This window comes from Loxodonta africana, chromosome 22 (assembly GCF_030014295.1).
Source record: "Loxodonta africana isolate mLoxAfr1 chromosome 22, mLoxAfr1.hap2, whole genome shotgun sequence".
Lineage (NCBI taxonomy): Eukaryota > Metazoa > Chordata > Mammalia > Proboscidea > Elephantidae > Loxodonta > Loxodonta africana.
The window spans coordinates 2,228,630-2,240,401 of NC_087363.1; the positions used below are offsets into that span (position 1 = coordinate 2,228,630).

General features: G+C 40.0%; 1 protein-coding gene across 1 annotated transcript; it reads left to right on the forward strand.

Annotated features, from left to right (window-relative positions):
- The first annotated feature begins 430 nt into the window (after window positions 1-430).
- LOC135228519 (olfactory receptor 4C46-like) lies at window positions 431-2,971 on the forward strand. The gene is made up of 2 exons (XM_064275162.1): window positions 431-522; window positions 1,672-2,971. The coding sequence occupies exons 1-2, from the start codon at window positions 431-433 to the stop codon at window positions 2,639-2,641; spliced, it is 1,062 nt and encodes a 353-aa protein (XP_064131232.1). The 3' UTR covers window positions 2,642-2,971.
- The last annotated feature ends 8,801 nt before the right edge of the window (window positions 2,972-11,772 follow it).

Here is an 11,772-nt window from a genome sequence, read left to right on the forward strand (position 1 = left end):
AAGACAGTGAAAGGCATAATCCTCATAGAATCATGTAGCCCCAAGGGGAGTGCTATAGATAACACATAGCTTTCATTGAAGATCGCCAGTAATCTTTTTATATTTCAAAGTCTGTCACAGTTTTTTCCTCACAGAAGCTAAATTTCTTTAGCAGCTATACATCAAAAGAAGTAGAGATTATTTTGAAATAACATAAAATTATATAAAGGGAAAACTATTTTTCCATTTATTTTTATTATTTACAAAGGAAAAGTGCAAACTTTCTATATCCATTGGAGTCTTCACAAGAAACAGCATACTCAAAATGGCAGATTAAAAAAAATTAAAGAAGATTACTTATTGATGTATGAAAAAGTTTAAGGGAAATTAATTAGGGATGATGATAAAGCATTCCAGGCCTAGCTACCAGTAGGAAACCATTGCCAGAATTATGGCTGAGGGAATGAGTAGAATAAATGATTACAAAAGGAAATATGAAAGTAGGAGACGCCTACCCAACAAGACCTGTGACCCCAGTTTAAGGTACCCTGTTACTGATAAACCACAGAAGGGGCCCAGGAGAATAAACTCTGACATGCTTTTCTTCCCACCCTGTCCTCTAACATTCATCTAGTACTTCCTGTTGACCAGAGAAGGAGGAGGCCTGGTTGAGGAACACCATGGAAGCGCGCCATGGAAGAGAAGAGTGAGAATAGACCTGAAGGGTTGAGAGGAGTATATCTTGCTCACTTTCCAACACTTTATTAAATTGTTTTCCTAGGTAAGATGGTGAGCACTCCTATTTTGGAAAACAGAGAACGTGGGAGAAATAAGTAAATTGTCTTCCAACTTAAATTTGTACAATTAATGTTTATTGACCTCCATTCTGGTTCAAACATTAAAGTAGATCTGGGGATAAAGAGGTGAAGAAGGCAGATACAGCTTTCCTTCTCTGTGGCTTATTTAAAGGGTTTTTGAATGGAAGAGTGAGGTGATTTAGTCTCAATCTGTATATCAACAGCGTATAAAACAAGAACCAAGAGTTGGTTAGAAGCCATAGCTCTTAACCACTGCCCCACCAGAGCCCTTCATATACAGGTATATATATACATATATATATACTTATATATGTGTGTGTTTCTATGTGTATGTGTTGTTGTCTTTGTTGTGTGCTGTGGGGTTGATTTTTACTCATAGTGACCCTATATGACACAGTAGAACTGCCCCATAGGGTTTCCTAGGCTGAAATCTTTATGAAAGCAGATGGCCAGGTCTTTTCTCCCACAGAGGGACTCATAGGTTTGAACTGCCAATCTTTTGGTTAGCAGCTGAGTGCTTAACTGTTGTGGCACCAGGGTTCCACACCCACACATAGATGAGTTCCCTAACATTTCCTGCTGGCTGAGAAGGAATTGGGTTTATTACATGATGAGCTCCCTGTGCCTGAATATCCTCCAGCAAATGCCCAGTGACCGCTTGTCACAAGATGTTGTAGATGGCATTCCAGCACCAACAGAAAAAGCTGGATTAGACAGCCTCAATGGTTCTAATCTCTTTGTAAAATAGAAATTGCATATTTTTTTCTCTTCTTTTATACCGTAAAGGAAAAGAGTTTGTATTTTTTAAATGCTTTGTTCTTATTTGCAAACCCAAAATCTCATGACCCTGCTGTTAAAAATGTTGTCTTTACAGGATAATCCCAATTTCTGTGTCCATCATCAGCACTGAAGTGAAAGAAAACAGGATGAACGTGACCGATTTAATTCTAATAGGACTTACACAGAATCCTCAGTTGCAGAGAATTCTAGTTGTTGTTTTGTTTATCACCTACATTGTCACTGTCTCAGGAAACCTGCTCATTGTGGTCACCATAATCTGCAGTCAGACATTGAAATCCCCAGTGTATTTCTTCCTGGCCTTCTTATCTTTGATAGATGCCTGCTACTCCTCTTCCATAATCCCTAAAATGCTAGTTGACTTGCTCTCTGAGACAAAAACCATCTCCTTCAATGGCTGCATGACACAGATCTTTACTGAACATTTCTTAGGTGGTTCTGAGGTTGCCCTCCTTGTGGTCATGGCCTATGACCGTTATGTGGCCATCTGTAGACCTCTGCACTATGTGACCATCATGAACCACAATGTATGCTGCCTTTTAGTGGGGGTATCTTGGACAGTGGGTTTTTTCCACTCTATTGGACAGATTCTTGTCACTTTCTGGCTCCCATTCTGTGGCCCCAACATCATGGATCACTTCATGTGTGACGTCTTTCCTCTGTTACAACTTGCCTGCACAGACACTTTCCTTGTTGGTCTCTTAGTTGCTACCAATGTTGGGGTTATCTGTGGAATATCCTTTGTAATGTTGTCGACATCCTATGTTGTCATCCTCTGCTCCTTGAGGACTCAGAGCTCTGCAGGGAGGAAAAAGGCCCTCTCTACCTGTGGTTCCCACATCACTGTTGTTGTCTTGTTCTTTGTGCCCTGTATTTTTATATATATGCGACCAGTAGCCACCTTCTGCATGGATAAAGCCATAACTGTATTCTATACTCTTGTCACTCCCATGTTAAACCCCATTATCTACACAGTAAGGAATGCAGAAGTAAAAAATGCCATCAAAATGTTATTGAAAAGAAATGTAATTTCAGATAATAAATGACCCAATATGAAGATTTTATTTCTATCCTGATCTTTACATTTCTGTTTTATGTTACATACATACATGTGTACAAATGTATATGTTTTTGTGTGTGTATATATATGTAGCTCTTTCTCACATATATCACTTAACTTCCATAGAACCTTTGCCCAAGAATGGCATGGAGGTGGTGTCTGACCTCCTCTATCTTCACAAGGAGGAAGAAGAATCAAAATTAGCAACCCAAGCCTGATTCTTTGCGGAAGTCATACATGCCTCCTCTCTCCACCATCTTTACTAATTCTGACACCAGCTGCCCCTCCTATGGCACTCTCTACTTCTCTGCTAGGTTCAATAATTTATTGCAATGGCCACACAGAAGTCACAGACAATATTCACTATTATGGTGTTTATTAGGGAAGTAATAGTTACAATTCAGGCCCAAGAGTATTCAATATACAGTTCTTCCATAAGAACAGCCTCTTTCCAGCTGTGCTGAAAGGCACACCTCTCCCTGGTCTTAGACATATGCCCAAAGGCACTCAACTTTCTCCATGAGCCTGGAAACCCACCGGGCGATTGCCTGCTGACGGGCGTCTCCTACTGCTGGGTGTCTCCTACTGGGTCTTTCCTGCCACTGCTTCTCACCATCTTCAGGGTTACAGCTCACTCTCTGTTGGTCTGCTGCTTCCTAGAGCTTCTCAGCACAGGGACCCCAGGTCCAAAGGGCATGCGGGCTCCTGGCTGTTATTCCTTGGCAGTGGTGAGATCTTCTCTTTTCCCCCTCTAGGGTGGCTGATTTCAAGCCCAGCAGAATGACAAAAGTGACCAATCCCTTTGTTGGGCCATAATTACCCCACCACTCAATCGCACCAATCTCCTGGGTGGGGATTAGAAGACCATGGCTATAAAGTCCTCACAAAAGTCATCCATCACACCACACTTTGCAACAATTATTCTTATTTTACAGACGAAGAGAAATAAAGTGAAAAGAGGCTAAATGATCAGCCCAAAGTCCAAGTCAGTGCTATTTGCATTGTTTTAATTGTTTTAATTCCCAATCCCACTTTCTTTCCACCATTTCAGATGGTATCAGAATCAAAGGCAGAATTTTATCAAAGCCTTTCTTGTTTTGTTACAAATGGAAAATTCTCTTCTCTAATTGCAGAGTTGTATAACAGACCTGCATGTGTAAGCTGTTGGCACTCAGAACCTGTATTCCCTACTGATATCTAGGAGAGTGCAGAATACAGTTTAGAAAGAAAATACTCTCTCAGTACACTGTCAATATACCAATGTTTAAAATTATATGGGCTTCTTTTTCTGTTGAGTAAAAGTTGACAGTAATAAAAATTAATTGCATTTAAACCTATGTGAAATTTTAAAGTGTCCTTTTGTGGTCACAATGACCCTATAAAACTGAAATTTAGTTAGTGTTATTATTTTACGGATAAAAAAATGGGCAGGGTTGTAAAATTTAAATAATTAGATCATAGAACAAATAAGTCAGCCTTGAGCTCAAATATTCTCACTTCACATCCTGTGAACTTTTCATTATATGTATACTTCTTTGGTGCTAGTACTTTTTTTTTTTTTTTTTTTTTAGTACTTAGTTATGGCCTATTTTTTTTAACCATTTTTTTTTTTTTATTGTATGTCATACCTATTGCCGTTGAGTTGATGCTGTACTCTTAGCGACCCTACAGTACCCTATAGACCAAAGAGCAACTGATGCATTTTAACTGCTGAACTTTTGGTTAGCAGCCAAACTCTTCTTAACTACTACTCCACCAGAGCTCCATGTGTGATAGGAAGTGACATTTTATTAGATATAAAATCATTTAAAAAACAGACAGATTGCCGTCTAGCTGATTTGGACTCATAGAGACTCTATAGGACAGATTAGAGCTGCTCCACAGTATTTCCAAGGAGTGGCTGGTGGATTCAAACTGCCGACCTTTTGGTTAGCAGCTGTATCTCTTAACTACTGGGCCACCAGGACTCCTTAGTGGTAATTAAATGCAGATTTTTTTCAAAAGCACATGGGAACATAACAATTTCATTATTAAAATTTCGCTAGTTACTGGAATCCTACATTGTTAAGTATATATCTGAGACTCGTCTAGCAAACTGCTTTCAGAGATGTCTTAAGCATAAGGCTTATAAGAAAAGAGAAATCATTACTCCTCAGTTGACCAAAGGAAGATTTCTCAGCTAAACAACTTACCTAACTCATAAGAGTTTGTTGCAAATAACTTCTGATTCTTTTCAAAAATGAAGTCTGCTACCACAAGGCAAATGTATGTCATAGTTGTCTTTATAGCTACCTGTTTTGACAGAGAGTTCCATCTCGTGGGTATCATATGTTTTACTGAAGAAGTCAGAGAACTCTATGATGTAACAATATTTAGCAAGGCTATTATGATTCTGAAACACAATAGTGGTTAAGAACATCAGCTTCAGGATTAGTAGACATGGGTTTTCTTTCTCACTGTGCCGCCATCGCATTGCATGATCTTAAACAGGTCTCACTATTTCTATAGGCAGTTCACTTAGGTAACTTAGAAAGTGTCTTAGTAATCTAGTGCTGCTATAAAAGAAATAGCCCAAGTGGATAGCTTCAATAAAAAGAAATTTATTCTCTCACAGTCTAGTAAGCTGGAAGCCCAAAACTCAGGGTGTCAGCTCCAGGGGAAGGCTTTCTCTGTTAACACTAGAGGAAGGTCCTTGTCATCAATCTTCTCCTGGACTAGGAGCTTCTCTGCACAGGAACCCAGGGTCCAAAAGTCATGCTCTGCTCCCGGCACTGCTTTCTTGCAGGTATGAGTTCCCTCACTCTCTGCTTGCTTCCCTTTCATTTCGTCTCTTGTAAGATAAAAGGTTGTCAGGTCACACCCCAGGGAAACTCCCTTTACACCGAATCACAGATGTGACCTGAAGAAGGGTGTTACACACTAATCCTCTTTTACCACTGGTAGAGATTATGATTTAAAACACAGAAGATATTGTAACAATTGAGCAGAAATGTGATGGTGGTTTGCACCAGGATGGGAGTAGCAGAGGTAGATATATTATGATGATAGCTTCAGTGGTACTTGCTGATGGACTTGATGTGGGGTGTCAGAAAGAAAGAAGTGTAAAAATTATTCCAAAGTTTTGGACTTCACCCTCTGAAAGATAGTATTGCTCTTTATTGAGACAACTTCGTGTACAGATGCCATGATTAACATGGCTAACTTTTACGTGATTGCTTTTCAAATGCCAAGCACATTTAATCCTTGTGTCAATATTGAGTCATATACGAATATTATCTTTATTTAGTAGATGAAATAACTAAGATAGAGAGAGGGTAAGGAAGTTTTTTGATGTTAGTCACTAGGTCATACCCCTAGTCTTACACTAAAATAAAGAGCTAACAAAGGTAATTCTGAAAATCTGTTTAGCCTCTGAACCCCTCTACTATTTTCTGTCAAATGAGGACAACTAGCTTGAAGTATGGATGTGATAGTGACAAGGCTACTAGCTCTGCAATTGGCCCAAAGTAGGTACACAATCAATGTCAACTACTTTTATCGGCTATTGAAATTTTTAAGAGTAAAACCAAAACCCACTGCAGGTGAGTCGATTTCGACTCATAGCGACCCTATAGGACAGAGTAGAACTGCCCCATACGGTTTCCAAGGAGTACCTGGCGGATTCAAACTGCTGACCTTTTAGTTGGCAGCTATAGCTCTTAACCACTACACCACTAGGGTATCTATGTTTACTGCCTGTGAAATTGGATAACATGACTGTGACTATTAAAATTATAGTGTTCTTTCTGTGAGGCTGTATCTGTGCCACCCCAAAACACCTAGTCATCAAAAAGAATGCGGACACATTTTTCTCTCATTTATCGGCAATCTGTATTTTCTTCTTCTTTATGAAAGGTTTTTAAACACCCAGCATGAATCTTTTTTTCTTCTCTATCAAAGTGATTACAAGCTATTCCAAACACACACATATACACAAACACACGCACATAACCACCAACACCACCACCACTATCACCAGAATTAATGGTAAATTTTGGCATAGAGTAGATAGAGGCAAAATTTGTCACATGATTACTGTTTTAATGTGAATGTCACATCTAATTTTCTGGCATCAATATATAGATTTACTTCCAAGTGTTCTCACTTACTGATGCCCTCCCCTTGAAACCTGCTTTTTTGTACCTTACTGCTCAGCATTCCCCACCCCCAGAAAGATCTCTGCTGTCCACTGGCCCCCATCACCTTCTCATGCTTCTTTCTTTTCTCTACTTCCATTTTTGCAATCTCAGACTGAGTCCTGAGAAAACAAAGGACTGAAGAAATTAAGCCGGCTTTCCCCATAGGAGATATTAAAATGTTTCATAAATTATAAAGTTCTGTGTAAAGGTTAAACATTATTATTACATGCAATGATCAAAAACTAATATTAATTGATTGCTTCTTATATTCTTATATGCTAGGCACTGTGCAAAGCACTTCACGTAGATTACCTCTTTTGATTTTTTTTAAAGCACTATATATAGTAGGAAACTTATTCCTTCTATTTTACATATTGAAAAATTGAGACAACAAAAGATTTAGCCTTTTACCCCAGGACATGTGGTTAATGAGGAGCAGGTCTGAAGACCTAATTCAAGTCTCTCTAGCCTCAAGTCTTTCTCTTGACCTTGATCACTTGTGACTTCTCATGTAAAAACTTACCTTACCTAGGTAGTTAGCATGATCCTTCTTTAGTATTTATGTATCAACACAGGCTTTAAGAAGACTCTCATCCTAACTCATGGAGGCATAAGATTGGATTCAAAAAACACTTAGGGGTTTGATCTATGCCTATCTCCCTATTTCCTCTGAGAATTTCTCATCTTCCCTTTTAGGAGAATTTAGAATGAGAATTTAGAACTGCTTATATACTTGGAGTCCTGTTGGCAGAGTGGTTAAGAGCTACAGCTGTTAACAAAAAGGTTGGTAGTTCAAATCCACCAGCCACTCCTTAGAAACCCTATGGAGCAGTTCTCTGTCCTGTAGGTTCTTTATGAGCCGAAATCAACTCGCAGGCAATGGGTAAATACTTACTTATTTATTTCAAGTCAGCTAATAACACATTACTACCCTTGTCAAAATAGTATTAAGCCACCCTAAATTTGTTATTAAAACTAAGTAGTTCCCTGGATGGCATAAACAGTTCTCGTTTGACTACTAACCTAAAGGTTGGTGATTTGAACCCACTCAACAGCTCCATGGAAGATAGGCCCAGTGACCTGCTTCTGTAAAGACTACAGCCAAGAAAACCCTATTCAGAAGTTCTACTCTGTAGTATATGGGGTCACCATGAGGCAAATCAATTTGATGGCAATAGGTTTGATTTTTATTTTTTGTATCATATATTGATCATTTAGTATTTGCAAGGCACTTTCACATTTAAACTCAAATAACCCCATAAGTATGTTATTCCTAATTCATAGGGGGGAGAGCTGAGGTTCAGAATGTTTTGTTTCACTTGCCTGGTGTTATATAACTACTAAGCAGTAGAACTAAAACCAGCTTATTCTGTTTCAGTTCCATTACATTCTCTGAGATTTCTCCTAAATCAGAAGTCTCTGAAAAGATTTGGATAATGTTTCCTTTTGAGCAGAGTAATAACCTACTCATACATTATAATGAGAATTTTCTGAGAATCTACACACATGGAGGCCAGAATGTGATCTATAAAAAAATAAGTAGACAGATGATAGATGATGGATGGATGGATGGATGGATGGATGGATGGATGGATGGATGGATGGATGGATGTGTAGGTGGGTGGGAGGTTGGGTGGGTAGGTGGGTGGGTGGGTGGGTCAGTAGGTAGATTCTTTTCATTTTGCAAATGAGGATAACTGAGATTGAGAAAAGAAACAGACATTTACAAAATTGCACATTCAGATGGTGGTAGATTAAGGACAAGAATTCAGCTTTCCTGACTCTCAACCTGTTTATCTTTTCCCTACATGGAATAGCCGATAGTCTCACTTTTTACATGTAATTCAAACAAAAATAATTGTTTTATTTGCCTAATTGATCTATATAATTGTCCCAATTACTGTAATGAATTGAATTGTTTCCCTCCAAAATTTGGCCAACTTGGCTAAGCCATGACGTCCAGTATTGTGTGACTGACCATAATTTTGTCATCTGATGTGATTTACCTATGTGTTGTAAATCCTGTCTCTATGATGTTAATGAGGTGGGATTAGTGGCAGTTATGTTAATGAGGCAAGGCTCAATCTACAAGATTAAGTTGTTTTAAGCCAATCTCTTTTGAGATATAAAAGAGAGAAATGAACACAAGCATTTAACCGTTGCACCAAACTACTATAGAACAATTGTAAACAGAGAAAACACCTGTGATTTATCACCTAAGTCAACAAGGATGTGTAGTCTATTTTACTGAGAATCAGAAAGGCATTCATTACATAAAACAAAACAATCTGTTCCAAAAATATTTAATATTTGTTGTGTGTCTTAATTACCTAGTGCTGCTGTGGCATAATGGTCAAGAGCTATGGATGCTAACCAAAAGGTTGGCAATTTGAATCCACCAAGCATTCCTCAAAAATACTATGAGGTGGGAGGCGGGGCCAAGATGGCTGAGTAGGTGGAAGCTACCTCAGATCCCTCTTGCAACAAAGACTCGGAAAAACAAGTGAATCGATCACATACATGACAATCTGTGAACTCTGACCATCAAACAGAGATCTAAAGAGTTGACCTGAGTGACAGGGGAGCGAAAAGCTGCACCCTGAAGCAGCGACCGCCTCTGGAACCGACCTCCAGTGCCACAACCTTAAGCTGTCCCAGTTCCCGGGTGCCAAGTGGCGGGGCTGATTGTGACTTCCTGAGGTGGGGCAGGCACGAGACACAGCCCTAACCTTTATCCCCCTAGGGTAACCTCAGGAGAGACTCAACCAGTGCAAGTAGGCGGCACACTGATGTGGCTAATGAGAGAAAGAGCAACCATGGGGAAGGGGTGACTGTTTTCGGAGCCTGGAGCCAGCGTCCCAGCCAGAAAACCTTTGCGCCAGGCTTTGGACTGGGCACAGGGGAGCTGAGCACGGCTTCCTGAGACAGCGCAAACACGGGATGCAGCTCTAGACCCTTGAAGTGACCTCAGGGGAAGCCCAGCCAGCACAGGCAGGCAGCACAAGGACACGGCTGACAGGAGAAGTCACCAGGAGGCAGTGACTGGTTTTGGAGCCTGGAGTGCTGCGTCCCAGCAGGGGAAACTTGGCATTGGGCTTTGGACTGGGAGAGGAGGAGCTGACAATGGCTTCTGAGACAGCACAAGCACCGGCCGCAGGGGCAATCTCGACCCAGCCAGCGCACACAGGCTAAAAACCCCTGGCCCCTCTGAAATCTCAGATAAAAAAGTCATCACCAAGCAAGGTAAGTAACTTTGTCTATATGGCTGGGTGCTACTCTTTCCTATCTATATGATCCCTCTGCTCCCTGCCACAGGCGGCTTTGTTAACACCGGAATTTCCTGGCAAGGGAATGAAGTGCTCTGAAGTTTTTTTGTTGTTGTTGTTTTCGTTTCCTAACCCATTCTCCTGGCCTGAGAGAAGCAGCTACTAAAAACCCAGGGGTGAAAAATTCCTTCCCTGAGTTCCCTAAATTGGAATCAAAACACGGAACCAGCTCCAGCCAAGCATATGAGATCCACAGTCTTTGGCTTTCATCCCTACAGGGAACAAGGTGGCTATTATAATGGAAAGACAATTCTGATAGAGATCTGACTATAACTGTTTTAGCAGATCACTGGAAAGGTAAGTTTTCCAGGTCTGATATCTCTACCTATTAAACAGAGCCCTCACTGACACAGGACGGGAAACTGAGGGCTGAAGCTCCACCCAAACCACCTAGCCACCTGCCAAAGGGGTCTGAGGATACTGACACCTACCAATCTTTAGAGATACATGCATTGGGTGCCTAAAGTACAGCAGCAGAGCCCACCCACCAAAGGGCTTTAGGAATAGAAACATACCTACCTCACTGGCACGTGGCCGAAGGCTATCAACATCCTGCCCTCCCTGGAGTGTGAACTTCTGCTGCTACTACAATCTGGTGCACACAACTATCACAACTACTTCTCTAATTGTATAGGTGACAGTCTATACCACACATTTGGTGACCCTAAATCAGAACACCTAAGCTGATTCTATTCAAGAATAGTGAAAGGACTCTTAGGCTTATATATCTGGTAATAGCCCAAACCAGCTGGTAATAGGACATAAGGCTACAACAATCAAGACAGCACAATCTAGTAGCCCATCTAAGTATACTGAAAGAAAACAAAAAAAGATAAGACTCAGTGAGCAAATATAAAATAAATCACTACAATATCTTATAGATGGCTTGGAGACAGCAGTCGATATCAAACCACATAAAGAAGCGGACCATGATTGTTTCTACAACTCCCCAAATTAAAGAATCAAAATCTTTCCCAAATGAAGATACAATCCTGGAATTGCCATATGCAGAAAGTAAAAAAAACGAAAATACAGAATACTTCAAGACATCAGGAATGACCTCAGAAATGAAATATGGCAATCTACAGAAAAAGCCAAGGAACACACTGGTAAAGCAGTTGAAGAAATGAAAAAGATTATTCAAGAACATAGTGAAAAAATTAATAAGCTGCAAGAATCCATAGAGAGACAGCATTCAGAAATACAAAAGATTAACTAACAGTAAAATGACGGAATTAGACAACTCAATAGAAAGTCGGAGGAGCAAAATCAAGCAACTGGAATGCAGTGTGGGGGAGAAGGAGGATAAGGCAATTGACACCAATATAGTTGACGAAAAATCAGATAAAAGAACTTTAAAAAATGAAGAAACCCTGAGAATCATGTGGAACTCTATCAAGAAGAATAACTTGCATGTGATTGGAGTTCCAGAACAGGGAGGGATAACAGAAAATACAGACAGAATAGTTGAAGATCTGCGGGAAGAAAACTTCCCTGGCATCATGAAAGACAAAAGGATATCTATCCAAGATGCTCATCTAACCCCATATAACATTGATCCAAAATGAAAATCACCAAGGCATATTATCATCAAACTTGCCAAAACCAAAGAT

Bases quoted from the DNA above. Each gene is read 5' to 3' on its own strand.
- LOC135228519 (XM_064275162.1), top strand. From the start codon at position 431: ATGGCTGAGGGAATGAGTAGAATAAATGATTACAAAAGGAAATATGAA. The intron at 523-1,671 runs GTACCCTGTTAC...TTGTCTTTACAG, and splicing joins ACCTGTGACCCCAGTTTAAG to GATAATCCCAATTTCTGTGT.